This window comes from Hemiscyllium ocellatum, chromosome 24 (genome assembly GCF_020745735.1).
Source record: "Hemiscyllium ocellatum isolate sHemOce1 chromosome 24, sHemOce1.pat.X.cur, whole genome shotgun sequence".
NCBI classification, from domain to species: Eukaryota; Metazoa; Chordata; class Chondrichthyes; order Orectolobiformes; family Hemiscylliidae; genus Hemiscyllium; species Hemiscyllium ocellatum.
Genome location: NC_083424.1, coordinates 13,492,963 through 13,514,592, shown reverse-complemented (window position 1 = coordinate 13,514,592; position 21,630 = coordinate 13,492,963). Strand labels below are relative to the sequence as shown.

General features: G+C 43.9%; 1 protein-coding gene across 6 annotated transcripts in view; it reads left to right on the top strand.

The window, feature by feature from the left end:
• The first annotated feature begins 9,721 nt into the window (after positions 1-9,721).
• The window catches only part of LOC132827048 (unconventional myosin-XVIIIb-like), a 350,661-nt gene continuing 338,752 nt past the window's right edge, over positions 9,722-21,630 (top strand). For 3 of the 6 annotated variants that reach the window (XM_060843473.1, XM_060843472.1, XM_060843471.1), the window contains exon 1: positions 10,028-10,096. In XM_060843473.1, the coding sequence (XP_060699456.1) occupies positions 10,085-10,096 (12 nt within the window). In that variant the 5' untranslated portion in view covers positions 10,028-10,084. Of the gene's footprint in view, positions 9,823-10,025; positions 10,097-21,630 lie in introns of those variants that run through there. The other 3 variants (XM_060843476.1, XM_060843475.1, XM_060843474.1) reach the window with 3 other exon arrangements.

Here is a 21,630-nt window from a genome sequence, read left to right as displayed (position 1 = left end):
AGCAGCTGCAGTCCACACTTTTGCCTAGTTGATTTTGACCCCTCATTTATGAGCCCACAGTGAGTGCTGTCTGTGCCTAATGTGGATTCAGGCCAGTCTAGTCCCACATATTTCACAGGAAAATCTCTCTGTAGTCACCCAGACTCCACTTCCTCTCTGCCAAGATCTGCTTAGATCCATTGTGTCATAACTGGCTGTCAGCAAAGAGATGAAAACTAAATATTTCAGCTAGATAAAAGCATTGCCCCCAGAGTATTCAGTTTACTCTTTCATTATCCTGGACTTAATGCATAATGAAGCTCCAATCAGCCAGCAGTGCAGTTTGATGTCAATTTTAGTGCTGTTTTTGAATTATTTCGGTGGCTCAGCGGATGACACTTTCACATAATGGACGTGGATTCAAGTTTTGCTCCATAGTGTTACAACACAGGGTAAACTCTCCTGCTTAATTTAAAAGCTGGAGCACAGAAAAAATTTTCCCGTGCAGTAATCTGTGAAAACTTAATAGGCCAAGAACTGCGTAAAGTAAACATTAACAACTTTATTTCTTAAAGTATAACAGATAATAATTAACTAACAACTATTTACAAGTCCTTCTCTAACTTATCTTTTACCTTCCTCTTCTATAATACTAGTCCAATAAAACTCCCAACTAAGATTTACAAAACAACACTTATCTGAAAACCAGACTACTTCCAGTTTTCTCTGAATTCCTGTCTTTTTCTCCTTGGGAAGTCTGCTTCACAGGTTACTGATTGATTAAGATACCATTTAAAAGAGCTATTTTTTGGACAGTGTGCAGATGTTGTTGGCTTGGCAGTTCTCCTCTCAACTGTTCAATTTTCTCTGGTCTTTTACCCCCAAAGCGTTGGATTGCATCATTAGCTTTTAAGTTTGTCATATACGCAATTCAAACTGGATTGGAGCTTGGTATTTTTTGGGGTATAATTTAAACTAATTGGCATAATTCAAATCTGTTTTGTTGTTTCCAGGCAACCAGCTATCCCAGTAGCTGGACCGCACGTTACATTGTGTCTTATTGAGAACACTTGGCACTGCCACTGCTAACTTTTAACTCTCTTAAAAGTACAGTACACCCACATCTTCATAACAATAGATTCAAGTACAAGGTGGCTGCTAGCACTCTGATGGAGTGCAGCCACGGTGAACGTGCTAATGTTTGGTTGATGTGAAGCCCTGTCTGCCTGGAGCAGTGTGTGAGTAAATGGTGATATGCCACAGTCATGTCAGCTCCAGTGTGCAGTTTGGAGAGAGAAGACTTTAAGCCTGCACGTGGAACATGGTATCAGATGTGTGCAGCTAAACCTTGTGTTGGTTTTGAAAGCTGCAAGGCAGCCAGCTATTGCAACTAATACCAGGGCTAAAAAAAAATTTTTTATAAAACCTTTTTTAGTAACAGTCTTTAACTCGGGACTGCTGGGTGAGGCTGCATGGTTGCAAATTTCCCACTCCTTGTTCCTGAGGAGTTGAACAGTTTTTTGAGACTGAATTCAAGTTTCTTTCCATCTCAGAGTCTGAAATGAAAGATAGCCACAAGTAAACTAAAAGTAGCAACTCTATTATCAGTGCTGGTGAAAGGGTGCTACAAGCTGTATAAGGACATAGGAATAAGAGGAGGCCATTCAGTCCATCAAGTCTGCCCCACCATTCATGGCAGATCAAACACTTCCATTGCTTTTACCCACCCTGTAGCCCTGGTAAGCAGAGATCTATCGGCCTCTAGCTTAAAAATATTGAACCTTCACAATCTAAGCCTAGCCCTAACCTTCACAGCTCTTGTCCTGTTGTACATTGAAAAGCAGAAAAGCCACATGGTAGAAATGTTGAAGGCCTAATCTTGATTCCTCTGCCAATGCAAATAGTATACATTTAACATCAGAGGTGAGGAAATAAAAGAGAAACCTTTCAGTAGGTGGGGCAGCAGGACAGGTCTAAATGCCAATGAGGGGACTGCAGCAAATGGACAGGAAGCGTGTCTGGTGTGGGAAAAGCAGTGCTCAAACTGCAAGAAGCTGAATCACTTTCTCACACAGATCTTTCGCTGGAAAGAAGCAGAGCGAGCTGAGAAAGCTGGGGGCTGCTGGGACATGTCGGATGATGGTTCTGACAAGATAGTTCCTGATGAAGGACTCTTGCCCGAAACGCCGATTCTCCTGCTCCTCGGATGCTGCCTGACCTGCTGTGCTTTTCCAGCGCCACACTGTCGACTCTGGTCTCAAGCATCTGCAATCCTTACTTTCTCCTGTGGTTCTGACAAGTCACTCTATACCACACAGTGGGTTGGAGTTGCCAGATGTAAAGGGGATGAAAGATTAATGATGGTAGAATGATGACCGCAAAAGGAAAGCATCAAATGAATGTGAAATTTCAAATAGATACCACATGATGAGCTCCGTAGACCTGTGGGAAGTCACTCAACATAGTGACCCAATAATGAAGCCATCAAAGATAAGATTGAGGCTCTATAATGGAACAATGCTCACCCCAAGAGGATAAATTAAATTGAGAGCCCAATGCAATGAGGAGAATGAAAGCCTGGAGTTACATATGGTAGATTTTAAGTAAAATCCACTTATCACAGCTGAAGTAATTTTAAAGCTTGGATTAAAACCCGCTTGCATATCACTTGAAGATCTGAAGTGCTTCACAGGGTACTAAGCCATCGATGGCTGAATAAATCCTAAAAGATTGCAAAGATGTTTTTCCAGATGTGTCCCCAAAGAATGTTCATCTCAAGGTAGATGAAAGTCTGAGACCAGTGTGGCAACTTCCGATGAGAGTTTCAGCTAAAGGCAAATTGGAGGAACTGGAAAAGGAAGGAGACATCAACAAAGTCCCTGTATCCTGGCTTCCTGAACATAGGTCATCTCTCTTTATTGTCATCTTACCATCAGTAACTAACAGAGTCACCCCTCCACCTTTTTCTACCTTCCTGTCCTTCTTGAGTGTCCTGTTCCCTTCAAGAATCCAATCCTAATCTAACTCATCTCTCAGCCACATATTTTCAATGGCTACTGGATCATTTTTATTTATTTCTAATTAGGCTCCCTGTTTCACTTCAAATGTTACATGATTTTAGATTCAGAGCTTTCAAGGTTTTATCCTTTTGCTATTTTTGTAAATTCTTGTTTTATCTGTTGATTTACTCTTAGATGAATACTGTCTGTATGTTCCTTCCATGGCCTGTTTATCATTTCTCGTATAAATACCTTTCTCTTTTGTCATGTCTCTATTCTTTAATTTACTACATCTTTCCAAATTTGATCCCTTGCTCTCATTATTAAAATCTTCTCTTCTTTGTGAAATAACTCCAGGAGGCCGGTAACCCATCACCAAGTCTTCCTTAATTTACACAAGCACTGTTCATGGCCTCTGAGCCGGCTCAGAGCCAGTCCCTAGTGAGGAGAATCCCTGTGATTCCTGTTCATATCTGTCAGCCAGGACTCCCTGATTGGCACAGGATTAACAGCCCCAGTCAGAGATCTCTTACTTAATGAGATCCAATTGGCTAACCTTGTTTCAATCACTACACTTCCCTAGTTACATGGTCAGCACAAACATCGGCACCAGCACAGTAAAGGTATAGACTATCTCAGTGTTACAGAGCCCACTTTTCCCAATACCAGTGCTAGTGCTCCATACAATGGAACCCATGGCAGACCTTCAGTTGCATGTTCCCCTCCTGAATATGGTTTGCACTCTGCCAATTTGCATGTGGCTTGGGTACTAATCTAGAGATTATGATCTTTGAAGTTCTGCCTAGCTCCGAACTCTTCACGCTGAATCCAGAGAAACCTCTTCTTTCATCTGCCTATGTTGTTGGGATCTCTATGGAGATGGTGGATGCCCACCTCAACTCCTCTGCAGACTTAAGTAGATGTGCTGCACCCTGGGCACTGACCAGTTCATGCCAACCACCTGGACTTACATTCTTTGCTACAGAGAATTGTGCTAAACCCTCTCGCTGTACTGACCCTTAACACCATTACATTCTGTATTGTTAGCCCTACCTGAAGGCATAGGGTCATGCAGCATGGTCCTTCAGCCCAACTCGTCCATGCTGATCCGGTTACCTAAACTGAATTAGTTCCATTCAACTGCGGTTGGCCCATATCTTTCTAAATCTAAATGACGTACTGTACCATGGTCCTGTGGCCAGTTAGTTCATCCTCCCTATGGTCCTCACTGTCAAGCTGAAAGAACTTCAAAGGTGGAGGACAGATATTTTAGTCGAGGGTCCTGAATTCCTGCCTTCTGGATCCCTCTACCTGTTTCACTTCCAGCCGCACTGTCTAATTACTGAACACTTACCAAACCAGAAAAGCCTATTCTAAACAGTGTGAGTGTTTCCTAGCACAATGACTTCAGGGAAATTCCCCTCCATGATGCATCACAATGTCTGTAGTGCAACTCAAAAACTGCAGTGAAGGAGCTGCAGTCATATTGCCCTGGATCACATTTTCAGCTGGGAACTCCTACATGCAACAGCAGTGACACATCACTGCCATCCTCAATGTGTTATAATAAACTAATTATTTCATTTATTGTGTTTTGTAAATTTTGTTAACAGTACCATCAATTGTTATATTATGTTGAACCTTAGCAACGGAATAAACTTTAGTCGCTTACCAGATATGTACCAAATAACCAGCTTCCTTTTCAGGAGCAGGGTAAGAATCACTTCTTGTAGGTTGTAAAAAGGAAGAAAAAGCAAAAGAAATGGAGTACTTATTTCTTTCCTGTCCGAAAACACAGTCAATCCATCACGCTATTGTAAGTCACACTCAAGTGTGAGCTGCGCTAAGTTGACTAGTTTTATATACTTTAACAGAAAAGGCCTATCTGATCCATTTAATAAAGAATCAATCTGAGCTGTTTCTTCAATTAAGCCCAATTGCTGGATGCCTTGCTGTAGTGTGCTTAAGGCTGGGAAATGCAGGATTTAAAACTGTGGATTTCAGTCAAGCTACCAACAAAATTACATTTGTACAAAAATACCCTTTCTTGTCCGCCAAGTCCTGAACTGCATCAGTCAAGAATTCTGTGAAGAGAAAGGGCAGAGCTACTATTTTTTTCCGACAGAGGATATAAAGGGAAACTGAAAAAGTTACCAGGAATTGCCTCTGATGGGGACATTATAGTGTTGAGAAGTCACTTTCTTGCTAGTGAAGTAACAGGTGATAATGATATTGTCAATAGTTGGACTTGACTTTTGAGAAATTGATAAGCCTTTTGCATTTTGACCTCTTCCATTCTTAAAATCACTTGTATTCAATGTCAGTATGATTCATGCCTTAAAAATAATTTAAATATCTTTGAAGTCTGTCATTTGAGTAAATAAACATTAGTGTCCAAACATAATTAATCTTGACTTTTTTGTCAGTTCTATTACTCTTTTGCTGGGTCTAATTCCTTTAATGACTCTCTCAACATATTTGAATAGCAATCTAATGTTATTAAGGAGCAATGCTATTAAAAGACATGACTGAGCCCATTTAGTTATCACCCCCGAGCACCTCTGAGATATTCCAGTGTTTGGCTGGTTACAGATCGAGAAGGAATCCTGCCACCTGACATCCTCAATCACTGTGCAGCAGATGATGTTTAGGTGCAGGCTTATAGCCAGTATAGGCCTCATCGCTGTTGCCAAGGAGACATGTTTAATGCTGGAACTGAATTCTGGAACACAGTTTCTCTGGGAGTCTGGATTTTTACAGGGACTAAATGGGGAAATTCAACTTTTGTCTGCGGTCTTTTGTCAGATTTTGAATACATTCTTCTGTGAAAGCCTTTGATCTGTTGCCATGGTCACCATACTGATATTTATGCAATTGTCTTTTTGATCTTTGGATTTAGATGCATTAAAGTAAGGCTAGGCATTTAGACCCACAATGTTTACTGGAATAATGCTGGAGCAGGCTTGAGTACAAAGATGCTTGGGATCATTGTTCACTTTATCTTCATCCCGTTTGGATCTCTCCCCGTTCTGACCTTCCTCAGCACGGAGGAGACAGCAGCGTGGTCTGTATGTGAGTGGCTGTTTGAAGAAATCCGAGTGAACTGTTGTTTGTTTGACATTTCCTGATAGATGTCCTTCTCATTTGGAGGGTAGTAAAAAGTGTGAAAAGTCAAGTCATCATAGTTCTACTCTCACTTGAGAGAGTGATAACTGGTGCTGAGATTAACCCGATAGTCAGAACACTTAATGTGAGGTTGTGAAGACAGGAATGGTAGCCTCAATCTGTGAGAATTGAGCAAAATTGTTGCTTGGTGTCCCTCCTCATTACAAACCAGCCATCCAGCCAACTGAGCTAATCAACCAGGCTGATTCATAGCCTGCTGAACCACACGCCTTTAGCGACAACATGTCCTGAACCTGGACTTTGAGGTGTTAAACACTGAGCCACAAAGGGTTTGATTGCTCATGAATACACTGTACTCGTTTGAAAGCAGTGTGACAGGCACCCACTTTGATTCTCGAATCCCCTGTTTAATTGTCAGCAGTAAAAGAGGATTTCCTAAGCCAGGGCCTGTTTAAAGCCAAAAGGCTTAGCAACTGCTGTGTTGCACATTCTGGGCTGAATCGTAGTTTCTGTTTGGATAAATGTCAGCTTCATCAAATGTTTTGGACAGTTTCAATCCCAAGGCTGAATGAGTTCTCTTGCTGAATTGTACCAAACATGAACTATCTATCCTACTGCTTTAGCATCTATCTGATCCTAGCCTCACCTTATTACATGCCGTTCCTGGATGAACTTGCTACTCATCACATGTAGACACTTAGAATCATACAACATGGAAACATCCCTTTGCTCCAACCAGTCCATGCTGAGCATAATCTCAAGATCAGCATTCCTATAATCTATGCCATTTTAAAGGGTACTGTGCAGCCAGATGACCAGTATTTGAACCCAAGCACATTCATATATTGTGAATGGATGAAGAAATGTTTGCAAGTTAACTGTAGCTCCATTTAGCTAGCGTATATTTCACTCACTTGCCCCTTCAATGTCTCAGTGACAAGCAGACATGGATTTTGTATTTTTGCTCATCAAAGTGACTGACAGCAGTCACCTTGGGCATTGTTCTAGACATTTTCCAGGTGCATTTCACATGTAGCTTGTGGTGACTGGGTCCTGCCCGGGAGCCAGTTAGATCACGGAGTCTCTGTGTCCCCTTTTACCTTGTGCTACCCAACATCCCCCACATCCTCCATGTTGAATACCAGTCGTGTTGAAACTTTCCTCAAACTGTCTTCACTGCCCCAGATAATCCACCTTAACGACATTCACTCTGCTTCCTCTGTGGAAGCGACAACTTTGATCATTTCTAACAATATCTGTCCCCCCCTCAGAGCCTATCACACTTACCAATGCTGTTCTACCTAGCCCACTTTATAACTTGAGTTTCCCATCCCATCATCCTTGTCCCCACATCCATTTCCATACCCCCCCTCCAGCCTTGATTGCCCCTTTTGGCAGGGAGCCCTCTCCCCTTTGTCCTACAGTCATCTTTTGAGCCATCCCTAACAGCTTCAGGACTGTACTATCCCAGACCTCTGACCAACATTGACTGTGTAGGCCCCACAGGCGTGACTGACCAGAACCCTGAATACGATGTGTTTTCAGCTCCCTGACTGACTATACACAACACCCATTTGCTGCTCCTGCAGACCCTGTGAGACTGACCACTGCTCATTCCCTGGACTGTGCTCCCCTGACTGTCATCAACAAGAGTGAATGACCGATTGTGGCCAAGCCCCTGAACTGGGTGAGGGCTGTCCCCATGCACAATAGCTTTTCGATTTAAGTCTCTGTGTGTGTTGTACAACTCTTTCTGACCAGCAGCTTCTCTGTGAGCCTGCACAGGAGAGCACCTCAGAATGACTGGACTGCTAGACTGTGTACCAATGCACCATTAGGGCAAGGCAAGACATGGATGGACGGTGGGAGCAAGACTGAGAGAGCAAGCATCAGCCCCGAGATGCAGCCTGGTCCATTCTGTGAGCTGATGACTGTCCCTGTCAGTAAGCCTGTCAATGCCAGCCACTGGGACACCCTACAATGTCTTATCAAGCTTCCTAAGTGACCCACAAGCATTTTTGGAGAGGTGCCATGAGGATCCTGAGTTGTTTGCAAATCTTAGATGCCAGACTGGGCAGCCTACAGCCCGAGGATTCAACATTGAGCTCTCCAATTTCAAATAACCTTCCTCCCCGTCCCCTGACTCCCTTCTCAGTCCCTCCCCCTCCCTTCCACTGCTCCCTGCCACCAACCTGATTCATTCCATTCAATCACCAACCAGCTTGTACCTTCTATGTGTCTTCACCTAACCCCCCGGGCGGCACAGTGACTCAGTGGTTAGCACTGCTGACTCACAGTGCCAGGGTCATAGGTTCGATTCCAGCCTCGGGCAAATGTCTGCGTGGGTTTGCTCCGGTTTCCTCCCACAGTCCAAAGATGTGCAGGTCAGGTGAATTTTCCATACTAAGTTGCCCATAGTGTTAGGTGCATTAGTTAGAGGGAAATGGGTCTGGGTGGGTTACTCTTCGAAGGGACGGTGTAGACTTGCTGGGCCGAAGGGCCTGTTTCCACATTGTTGGGGAATCTAACCACTTCACCACGCTGCCCCCCGCCTCGCCTTTTATCTGCAGCTCCCCTTACACCCACCATCCAGTCCTGAAGAAGAGTTACACCCAAAACGTCAACTTCACCTCCTGATGCTGCCTGGCTTGCTGTGTTCTTCCAGCCTCCTGCCTGTCTGTTTTGGATTCTAGCATCTGGAGCTTTTTATGTCTAAAAGATACAGTGAGCTGTTTTGGTTTCAAGATAGATCTCGCCGTACTCCTGACATAATTCTGCCACATTTCTCTTCATAACCCACAACATTCAGGCTCCTGATAAGGCTGCCCCTTGAAAAAACATTTTCTTTGTGAGATTTGGCTTTTGTTGTGGTTTTCGGCAATTTTATTCTGTTAAAAAAAATTGTAGAGCCTAAATATAATATAAGTGAGTAAAATGTGAACACAAATGTGACCCTGAGGGTAAACAATTTGGAATGCAATTTATTTTAAAGAAACATTTTACTTGTGGATTAAATATATTACTATGTGTTAAAAAGAATCAGCTCAACGAGGACTTTTTGACAATAACGAAAAACATGGATTTTATTCAAAGATAGCAATGAATACTCTGATATAACAGACTGTTGCTATTTGCTTATAACCATAGGGTTGTTTTGATTGTGGATACTTTCTTACCTTAAACTTTTACTCTGTTTTGTATTTAAAAAAAATCAAAATTTCTCCTACTAAATTGTTTAGATTGGCCATCAAACACAGATGTGTGTCAGAAGTGATTTGTTTCGCTGTACAAAAAACATACTGATTAATATTCATCGACCTTCAATAGCCAGCTTGAAAGGGAATGGAATGTGTGGGAAAAGCCGAGGTAAGGATGATCCAACCTCGACCTGCCTTTGTTCACCTCTGTCCCTTCCCTGGTCCTGACTTTACACCAAATCATGTCACTGTCCAGGCCTCAACAGCCAATAAATGCCTAAACGTAAAATCCATCGAGTATTTATAGTGCGGAGTTCTGTCCAGTCAGCTGTTGACTGAGTGAACACACTTGAGCATGTATATCCACAGTGGGGGTAGGGAACTGTTGGTCCTTATCACATTTCTTCTGCTCTCTGTCGTCTGCCTGCCTGGTAGGATTCTTTAGTGGCTGTTTGGAAAGAAAGTTCAGGAGTCCCAGCAACCAAACTTCACAGAGCCGGCAAGAGCAAGCCTTCTCAAAGGTAGAGTCGTTGGGTTGTGATACAAAAGGGATTTTATTTTAAAAGGGAATTAGCCATATTTTACCTCTTTCTTCCGATTGGGAATTGTTAATCAGAGCCTGACTGAGTAGGGTAGGAGGGTGGTTATTTTTAGTCTGTGGAAGGGACACTGTTGCTCACTGAAGAACTGTGCTCTCACTGCGGCTCTTGTGTCTGCTGCAGAACACTCGCATGGAGAAGTCTTCAATTCTCCTCCGTCAGGAGTTGTGTGAGAGACAATGCAATGGCCTTGGAGGTAGGACTGGGGTAAGGGGAACAAAAGGAATTTCAAATCACTGTCCTATGGATTTACCAAGCTTGACAGGGAGGTGAAGAGAGGGGGGAGAGATCAAGGCCTCCAGTCCCACTCCACTCTGGTTCCTTACCCTCTCTCACTGATAGGTCGGGGGGTAGGTGAGTGAGGGGTTCACTGTCTGGAGGGCATCCTGTCAATGGTCTAGCAAATGCTTCCTTCCAACGCGTGGGACATTGTGAATGGGAGAACATACTTTAGAAAGAAAGGCAAGCATTAAAAATAGTAACATTTGTTGGGTTGCATTTCAGCTTTTGTGACCGTTTTGATGACTGTTATACGTGGAGGAAGGTTATGTTTGAAAAGTGCAAATGTAGAACATGTAATCGAAATGTAAAAGGTGATTGACTTCTATTAGTCACAATTTGGAGATGCTGGTGTTGGACTGGGGTGGACAAAGTTAAAAATCACACAACACCAGGTTATAGTCCAATAGGTTTAATTGGAAACACACTAGCTTTCAGAGTGACGCTCCTTCATCCTGATGAAGGAGCGTTGCTCCGAAAGCTAGTGTGCTTCCAATTAAACCTATTGGACTATAACCTGGTGTTGTGTGACTTTTGACTTCTATTAGAACATTGCTGTGCCTCTCTCATGGTGAAACGTGAATCGCTGGAAGTTGCACCTAACATACTCAAAGGGAGCGAAGGAAATTCTGAAGGGCCCTAGTATGTAGGCCCACTGTGAGCCTTCTTGAACCGCTGCAGTCCACATGCTGTAGGTAGACCCATAATGCCTTTGGGAGAGTTTTTCATGATTCTGACCTAATGACCAACTTTCTGACAACGATGACTCTCGGACTGCAAATATAGACTCAGGGAGCCTATAGATATAGATTCTAAATTCCAAATGGAGTGCGGTGGTTCAAGGGGCAGCTCCCCAGCACCTTACAACAATACAACAACATAATCCAGTACAGCACAGGAACAGGCCTTTCAGCCTTCCAAGCCTGCACTGATTCCTCATCTCTATTTAGACCTGCCAGTTATTGTCCATGAGCTGTATCGATCCTTCTGTCTGCCTCCTGTTCATGTGTCTATTGAGATGCACTTTAGATGTTGCTAATGTGTCTCATTCCACCACAGCCAATGGCAGTGCATTCCAGACAAACACCATCCTCTGTGTGAAAAGTTTTCGTCAACTTCTCCCCTAAACTTTTCCCATGTCATTTTGAACCAGTGCCCTCTTGTAGTTGACCTTTCCACTCTAGGAAAAAAAACTAATAATCCACCCTTTGCATGCCTCTTACAATTTTGTAGACCTCTACCATGTCATCCCTCAGCCTCTGTGAAAACAAATAGAGTTAATACAACCTCTCCTCATAATTAAAACCCTCCAGATCAGACAACGTATTGGTAAACCTTCTCTGCACCCTCTGCAAAGTGTCCTTCTCAAGGGCAACTGTGCATTAGAAAAATCCTGATAACCCTTTACACCACTGATAATCAGAAATCTATCAATCTCAACCTTAGACATACTCAAAGATTGAATCGAGAGTGCAGTGCTGGAAAAGCACAGCAGGTTAGGCAGCATCTGAGGAGCTGTTTCAGACATAAGCCTCAGCAACGCCCTGTGGCTGAGATTGCGAGCAGATTCTTCTGTTACTCATGAGACGACCCATTGCACTGTTTCCTGATAAATTCCACAGAACTGTGCACTCGCCGAAGACCTGGGTTATGACAAGGAAAGCTATTAAGCTTATTACAGACTGGGAACTGGCAGAGTGAACTCTTTAACCCCTTGATCTGGATTAGTGGAAGGATAATGTAATCCTTTATGCTCTTCCCACAGCATTAACTCCAGTTCACTGGTGGTGCTGCATGGCTTTAAGAGAACACACGCCATCTGTTATCCATGGCTGTGCCTGAATATTTCAGTTCTGCTCCTGTTTAGACCAAAGCCTAACTGAGCATGAAAAACATTTCATGGCACACAAAATTGTCCTTTTCCCTTTCCAAACAACATTAAGGTTAGATTTCTCTGTGATGGATTTGGAGAATTGTTATTTTCCTCATAGATGCAGACATCTCTGACTAAGCCAGCAATTATTGCCTATCCCTATTTGTCCAGAGGGTAGTTAAGAGTCAGCCCTCATTGCTGTGGGTCTGGAGTCACATGTACGCCAGACCAGGTAAAGATAGCAGATTTTCCTTCCCTAAAGAGCACTAGTGAACCAAATGGCATTTACCCCAACAGTCATTTTGTGGTTAACATTAGACACTTAATTCCAGATTCTTTATTGAAATCAAATTTTAACCATCTGCTGTGGTAGGATTTGAACCCACGCCCCTCGAGCTCCTGGATTAATAGGTGTAACGATCGTGCCACTAGGCCATTTCCTTCCCTGCATTGCCTTCATCTTCATTCCCACAGTGTCTCCCTCACCCAGGAAAAAACATCAACATGAGGAAGTTGATCTCTGGATATACAGGTTACTGCATCCCACAGCACCAGGCAATGCTGTTTGGTCCATTATACTGGTGCTAGCCCAATGATTTCCCCTCCCTCACTCTGTTCCCAGAGATTTTCCTTTTCAGTTTTATATCTCCAATCCTGTTTTGAAAGTTACTGTGCAACCATTTGTCCATTGTTCATTACAGGTAGGTGGGAACATGATGTCATCAGATCAGCTTATTGACTGATGAAGTACCCTCGAAGGGCTGAGTGACCTACTTCTAACTCTCCTCCTGGCCTGGCCTAACTCATCCTCACTCTGAACAACTTCTCCCCCGACTCCTCACTTTCTTCAGGTCAGAGGGGTGACCGTGGGTACCCTCACGGGCCCTAGTTATGCCTGTCCCTTTGTGGGATACTTGAAACATTCCTTGTTCCAATCCTACTCAGGTCCATCCTCACAACTCTTTCTCCGGTACATCGATGACATCCGGAATTGGGAAAAGTTTATCAATTTTGCTTCCAGTTTTCACCCTGTTCTCACCTTCACTTTGTCCTCCCTCCTCTTCCTTTACATCTCTATTTTCATTTTGCGAGTAGGCTGGCCACCGATATATACCATAAATCCATCGACTCAGTTACCTGGACTATTCGTCCTCAAACCCTGTTCCTGTAAAGATTCCGACCCATTCTCCCAGTTTCTCTCTCTCTGTCATAACCGTTCTGATGATGCCATCTTTTGTAGGGAGACCTTAGAAATGTTCACCTTCTTCCTCAACTGAGGATTCCCCAGCACCATGATTGACAGGGTCCTCAGCTGGGTCCGACCCATCTCCCACACTCCACCCTTTACCCCTTCTCTTCCCTCCCACAATAGCGATAGGTTCCCTCTGGTCCTCACTTCCCAGCCTCCCTTATAGAGACAACTCAAGTTGCTCCATCAAGCCTGCCCCACCTCCTGATGGCTGGGGCATAATGGGCAGATGGTTCCTGACAGACCTACCATAAGATTGTAAGACGGAGGATTAGAAGTAGGCCATTCAACCCTTCAAGTCCATTCTGCCATTCAATGGGATCATGGCCGATCTGGTAACCCTCAACTCCACTTTCTTGCCCTTTTACCATCCTGCTTGATTCTTTTACTGATTAAAATTTGGCCCATCGCAACTTGGAATACACTTAATGACCAATTTGGGGCAGGTCTCTGCAATATGGAATTCCACAGATCCATCGATTTGAGAGAAGAACGTTTCTTGCTCCTACGCTCTCTCACAAGGGGAAACAACCTCCCCACATCTACCTTGTCACATTCCTGAACAGCCTTTTATGGTTTAATAAGGAAATCCACCATGAGCACCCTCCTAGCTGCCCCGCAACACCCCCATCATCCAGAAACCAGACTGGGGCAGCCAGAACATGGATGGGCAGAGACCCAGAAAAGCGAGGTGGGAAATTCTGCTCTGACCCCACAATTGGTGGTAACTGTTTCAGGTGAGATCACTGAGTGAATGCTCGGACAATCTTCGCCTTTAAGAATGAGACAGGTTTGAGATGTAACCATTGTAGATCCAATCCCCATTGTTTTACCCTAAGAGTCAACATGGGTTCAGTGAGTGTCAGTGTGGTGGGAGCGTACATTTAGAATCCTAGGCGGGCCACAGGAGACAGGAGCGCTCCACTTCACTTGCACTTTATTTTGATTATAGTCCAGCAGATTTAATTGGAAGCACACTAGCTTTCTTTAGGTGGTACCGCCTGATGAAGGAGCGTCTCTCCAAAAGCTAGTGTGCTTCCAATTAAACCTGTTGGGACTATAACCTGGTGTTGTGTGATTTTTAACTTTGTACACCCCAGTCCAACACCGGCATCTCCAAATCATGACTTTATTTTGAGTATTGTAGTCAGTTGCCATCATAACAGCAGTCTCCACACAGCTACACAGGCGGGAACATTTCAAGAATCTGATTTAAGTTCTATGCTTATCTCGTGTGTCAGCTTGACTCAGTTGGTAACACTTGCACCTCTGAGTAAACAGATTATCAGGTTGTGAACCATGAGTTTGCTTTTGCTGCTGTGACTCCAGTGCAGTACAGAAAGAGAGCACTGAACTGCTGCTGGCAGTTCCACTCTCCAGATGAACTGCAATCCAGATGCACATTGAGGATTGTGTGGTTAAAGAGGGAAATAAATATTTGCAATATTGTGGGTGGCACGGTGGCTCAGTGGTTAGCACTGACCCCCCACAGCACCAGTGACCTGGGTTCAATTCTACCCTCGGATGACTGCGAGGCGTTTGTACATTCTCCCTGTGTTTGCGTAGGTTTCCTCCGGGTGCTCCAGTTTCCTCCCATCTCCTTCCTATCGGAAGGATGTTGTGAAACTTGAAAGGGTTCAGAAAAGATTTACAAGGATGTTACCAGGGTTGGAGGATCTGAGCTACAGGGAGAGGCTGAACAGGCTGGGGCTGTTTTCCCTGGAGCGTCAGAGGCTGAGGGGTGACTTTCTAGAGGTTTGCAAAATTTTGAGGGGCATGAATAGGATAACTAGACAAAGTCTCTTCCCTGGGGTGGAGGAGTCCAGAACTAGAGGGAATAGGTTTAGGGTGAGAGGGGAAAGATATAAAAGAGTCCTAAGGGCAACTTCTTCATGCAGAGGGTGGTACGTGTATGGAATGAGCTGCCAGAGGATGCGGTGAAGGCTGGTACAATTGCAACATTTAAGAAGCATTTGGATGAGTATAAGAATAGGAAGGGTTTGGAGGGATATGGGCCGGGTGCTGGCAGGCGGGACTAGATTGGGTTGGGGTATCTGATCGGCATGGACGGGTTGGACTGAAGGGTCTGTTTCTATGCTGTACATCTCTATGACTCTATGACTCTATGTGCAGTTTAGGTGAATTGACCATGCGAAATTGCCTATGGTTTTCAGGGATGTATATGTTTGGGGCATGAGTCAGGGATAAATAGAAGATAGTAGGGGAATGGGTCTGGGTAGGTTACTCTTCAGAGGGTCAGTATGGACTTGTTGGGCAGAAGGACCTGTTTCCAACAGTAGGGATTCTATGATTCTCTCCCTCAACCAACTAATGTAAAGTTTGAAAATGGTCTGTTGATCTCATACTTGCCCGTCTGCCTCGTAATTTTTGAAATATGTGTGCGTGTGTTCTTACATTAAAGATAGGTTGGCTCTATCAAAGATGGCATTTGTGATCGATCTGCACAGATACACTTGCAAGTAAGGACCAAGAAAAGAGCTTGGCAGGTGTTAATGTAGAAGCCCTTGTTACACTTTCAAAAAGTTATGTGCTTTGAGTAACGTGTGTTACAGAAAAGCTGATGGACCATCTTGGATTATCAGGCTGATCTCCAGAAGTTTTGCCCAGATCTTAAGGGAGATTCTCCAGTTTATTTCAATTCCCAAATCTTCCATTTTCTAGTTGGGAGGAACAAGGTTGATCCAAAAACTAATGCTTTTTCTTGTGGATATCTTTGCCCACAATATAAATGCACTTACAACGAGCCAGTCTAACTAGATTTACAAGGATGTTGCTGGGGTTGGAGGGTTTGGGCTACAGGGAGAGGTTGAATACGCTGGGGGTCTTTTCCAGGGAGTATCAGAGGCTGAGGGGTGACCTCATAGAGGTTTATGAAATCATTAGGGGCATGGATAAGTTGAATAGCTAAGACCTTTGCCTCAGGGGAGGGGAGTCCAAAATGAGAAGGCATAGGTTTAAGGTGAGAGGGGAAAAATTTAAAAGGGTCCTAAGGGGCAACTTTTTCATGCAGAGGATGGCTTATGTTTGGAATGAACTGCCAGAGGAAGTGATGGAGGCTGGTACAATTACAGCAACTAAAAGACATCTGGATGGGTATATGAACAGGAAGTGTTTAGTGGGATACAGGCCAAAAGCTGGCAAATGGGATTAGATTAATATAGAATATCTGGTCGGCATGGACGAATTGGACCAAAGGGTCTGTTTCTGTGTTGTACATCCCTATCACTAAACATGGAAAGAATGAGTAATGCAACACATATATAGACAATTTAGAAATAAACTCTAAGTCCAAAATAATATAATTTTTTGAAAAGAAACAAATATACAGATCAATCTCTGAACTGTTCACAATGAACAGATAGTTGAACATTATGACTGACCCAGTGGACGTTACAGATAGCACTGACTTTAAGAGTTGTATAGTTGAGCTCTCAATCCTTTGTTTGAAGGGCGATTATGATGTTCTGATTCTTTTTGATTGTGATTGAATTGCAGAATAGAGGGTGGAGAGAGTCCTTTTGTTCTTTTGTTTGTGTCTGGCTACTAGCTAGTGGAATGCAGAATGAGAGAATCCCTTTAACCACAGCACAGGGGTGGCTTGAGATTAGTTCCTCGACTGTAATGTTCACAACATGCTAATGCTCAAACCCAGGCTGACATGTACAAGAGCTTTCAATCCCACTAGTACTCTCCAGCAGGGTTGAAAATGGCTTTATAACTATATGCAGTCTTCATTTGGAAAAAACTCAATGTATCTACAATTTGAGATGTGATCCACAGGGGGTGTCTTGCTGATGAACAGGGAGTGTCGACTTATAAGTTGTTTTGGTATTGAATTTTGCATTATTGCAGATGGCCCGAATGACTTTTGAGTCAGTGAAATACTTTCCAAATTTAGCCACAGTCACAATGTAAGCATGGTAATCCATTTAGAGTATTGTGTGCAGTTCTGGTCCCCTTATCTCAGGAAGGAAGTATTGGCCTTGGAGTGTGTACAGAGGAGGTTCACAAGAATGTCCCAGGAATGAAAAGTTTAACACATGAGGAACTTTTGAGGACTCTGGGTGAATACTCAATGGTGTTGAGAAGGATGAGGGGTGATCTAACTGGAATATACAGAATACTGAATGGCCTGGACAGACTAGATATTGGGAAGATGTTTTCATTGGTAGGAGAGACTAGGACCTGAGGGCATAGCCTTAGAGTAAAGGGAAGACCTTTTAGAACAGAGATAAGGAGAAACTTCTTCAGACAGAGAGCGGTGAATCTATGGAATTCGCTGCCACAAAAGGCTGTGGAGGCCAGGTCATTGAGTATGGTTAAGACTATGATAACTAGGTTCTTGAGTATCAAGGGGAGAAACTGGGAGAATTGGGTTGAGTAATTTATCAGCCACTTTTGAGTGGCAGAGCAGACTCAATGGGCTGAATGGCCCAATTTCCACTCCTATGTCTTATAGTCTTATAGTCTTATGGTCACTTGCACACAGCAAGTACCAGCAGACAAGCAACTGGGTAATGATTAGATAGTCTAGCTTTGGGTGTTGGTAAACAGATAAATATTGGCTAAGATATTGGGGAGAACTCCCATGGTGATTAGTTTGGTTTTAGGAGCTAGTTTGTGAAGTTAATCCACTCTTGATAAGATAATGTATTTGGAGTTTGCTTATATACAGCCTTCTTGAGTTATTGTGTTCAGTGTTGGGGATTGATACTCAGAAAGACTGTATCAGTTCTGGAATGAATACAACACAGATTCCCCACAATGATAGAGGGGCATGCTGTGGGTTAGATTACATAAACTGAGATTGGAAGGTGACTTGATGGATGTTTTAAAATGTTACAAAGATTCAATAGCATGGATACAAAGAAGTGCTTCCTAATGTCGAGAGATCGAAGAATGAGGAGACATCAACATAATTATGAGATTAGAATTAAGCTTTTAAAGAGAAAAATCAAGAAGCAGTTTTCCACACAAAGGAGAATACAAATCTGGAATTCTGTCACTAAAAAGTTGTGGCTCCTGAAATGATTGAGGCATTCAAGACTGAGATTTGTGTTGGATGAGGACATTTTGGAAATAATAATAATAATAATAATAATAATAATGATAATAATAATAATAAAGACTTGTAAATGGGAATGTTCAGCAAATCAGTCGTGATCGAACTGAGTGGTGAGACAGGTTCAAGGGGCTGAATGGCCTATTCTGTTCCTATGAGATTGTCCTAAATGGGACAGAGGAAGAAGACTTTCATTAATCTGGAGTGCTTTTAAACTCAAGCCTTCCAGTGGATGGGATGACATGTCATCTTATTCCTTCACCCAATACTTTCCACGTAAATTTCCCCCCTCACCTCCCAAACCCTGTCACCTCTCAACACCCCCTCACCTCTCAAATGTCTCATCTCCCAACACTTCTCTCCTCTCTACACCCCCTCACCTCCCAAACCCTGTCACCTCCCAAACCCCTCACCTCTCAAACCCCTCACCTCACAAGCCCTCCCTCACATCTCAATCCCCCCTCATCTTCCAACTCTCCCACCTCTCAAACTCTCCCCATCTCTCAAACCTCCATCTCTCAAATCCCCTCACCTCCCAAACTCCCCCCACCTCCTAACACACCCTCATCTCCCAAATCCCCTCTCACCTCTCAAACCCCTGCTCACCTCCCAACCCCCCCACTCACCTCTCAACACCCCTTACCTCCAAACACCCCCATCTCCCAAACCCTCTCTCACCTCCCAAACCCCATCTCACCTCCCAACCTCACCCTCACCTCCCAACCCCTGCTCACCTTCCAACTGCCCCCTCACACCTTCCAACACCCTTGGCCTTCCAACCCCCCCTGCTCAACTCTCCCCACACCTCCAAATGTTCCCCATCTCCCAATCCCCCTTACCTCCCAAATCCGCCCTCATCTCCTAACCCACCCTCATATCTTCCAGCTACCCTCCTCACCTGACAATCTCCCCTCATCTCACATCCCCCTCACCTCCCAACACCCCCTCACCTCCCAATCCCTCCTCTCACCTCTCAAACTCCTCGTCTCATCTCCCAAACCCCCTCTCTACACACCCTATAGCCCCTCCCAAACACAAAGCAAGCCCTGCCTCCCAATCAGTGTCTCCCAGAGACTTACTACATGAATCCCACGGCAGTGCAACAGCCCCAGTCAAGACCCTGGCTGGGCACTGCTTCCAAGCTACTACTTCACATTTAAAGAGCTCACTTTCACTAGCCCCTTTCGAGACAGCAACTCTCTGATGGCCATATAAACACCATCCGCTGTCACTGCCTGTGAATTGGGTGGCTCAGTTCACCCACAAAGGTCAAGCGCCCTGTTTACTGATCACCAGCCTTTTACCACCTTCCTCAGACACTGGGAAAAATTCTGACGCCAACCACTGATTTAACTGCTCTGTTGCTTGTGCAGTTTGGAATTCCACGCAGTGAAGTAAACAGGTTAGATCCCGTGGTATCAGCGACCCAAGTGCTTTATCAAAAAACCACATTCCACAAACGTTCCTGCAATATATTTAGTCTAAGTTACAAGTCTTGCCACTGCTAGCTTGAAAAGGATTTTTGGATTTGTATAGCTTCTGATCTATCACTGAATACATTCAAGGGCCTTATACAATAAATTGATCTTTTGTATTGCAGTAAAAGATCTTTCCCTAACTATTTCATAGGATATGAGTGCAATGACCGAGTGGCATTATCATTGGACTGTTAATCAAGAGAAGAAAGTGAGGACTGCAGATGCTGGAGATCAGAGCTGAAAATATGTTGCTGGAAAAGCTCAGCAGGTCAGGCAGCATCCAAAAAGCAGGAGAATCGACGTTTCGGGCATGAGCCCTTCTTCAGGAAAGAAGGAAAGAAGCCCTTCCTGAAGAAAGGCTCATGCCTGAAACTTTGATTCTCCTGCTCTTTGGATGCTGCCTGACCTGCTGCGCTTTTCCAGCAACACATTTTCAGCTCTGTTAATCAAGAGACTCAGTTCACGCGCTGGTGACCTGAGTTCGAATCACTGCCATGGGCGATGGTGAAATTTGAATTTGTGTAAAAATCAGGAATTAGGGCGGCACGGTGGCACAGTGGTTAGCACTGCTGCCTCACAGCGCCAGGGACCTGGGTTCGATTCCCGCCTCAGGCGACTGACTGTGTGGAGTTTGCACGTTCTCCCCGTGTCTGCGTGGGTTTCCTCCAGGTGCTCCGGTTTCCTCCCACAGTCCAAAGATGTGCGGGTCAGGTGAATTGGCCATGCTAAATTGCCCGTAGTGTTACGTAAGGGGTATATGTAGGGGTATGGGTGGGTTGCACTTCGGTGGGTCGGTGTGGACTTGTTGGGCCGAAGGGCCTGTTTCCACACTGTAAGTCATCTAATCTTAAGAGCCTAATGATGCCCATAAACGTGGAGGAGCCAGGGTTGGACAAAGTTAAAAATCACGCAATGCCAATAGGTTTATTTGGAAGCACTAGCTCTCGGAGTGCTGTGAAAGCTAATGTTTCCAAATAAACCTGTTAGACTATAACCTGGTGTTGTGTGATTTTTAACATGAATCCAATTTCAGAGGAAAAACCCATCTGGTTCACTTTAAGGGAGGAATCTGCCATCCTTACCTGGTCTGGCCTCCAAGTGACTCCAGACCCACAGCAAGGTGGTTGATACTTAATTGCTCTCTGAGTATTAGGGATGTGCAATAAATGCTGGTCTAGCTGGTGATGCCCTTGTCATGTGAATTTAATTTTTAAAAAAGTACTAAATTTTCAGTCTTGGTCTGAAAAGCAACAAAGACAAATGAGACAAAACAACATCAAAGTGAAGGGCAGAGGATTGTGTCTTGTTCAAGGACTGTCATTGCCATACAAGACATGCTTTATCCCTGAGAACATTATAGCACATTCATCAACATCATTAAAACACACAATTAAGACAGAAGGATATGGTACAGGGCCTTGGGGGCTGTAGCAGCACCATTAGGTACTTTACTGCGTGAGACACGACCACCTAATTAAACAGGAAAGCAATCCTTTTTGAAAGGGTGAGCAGAAATGCCCATTATTTTTAATTTGATTAATATGGGACTGTGGGGCCTACTGTCCTTCAGGTAAATAGTATAAAATTGAAGCAGTAATGTTGCTTTATTGAGTGGGTTTTGCCGGAGGGAAGGATTGAAATATCGCAGTCTGTGATGAGGGATATAATCAAATGGATTCTCATATTACGAACAGATGTACAGCGAGGAGGGAATCTGTTTGACTGTTTGAGATTAGCACGTAATACTCTCACGTCTAAATCAGACAGT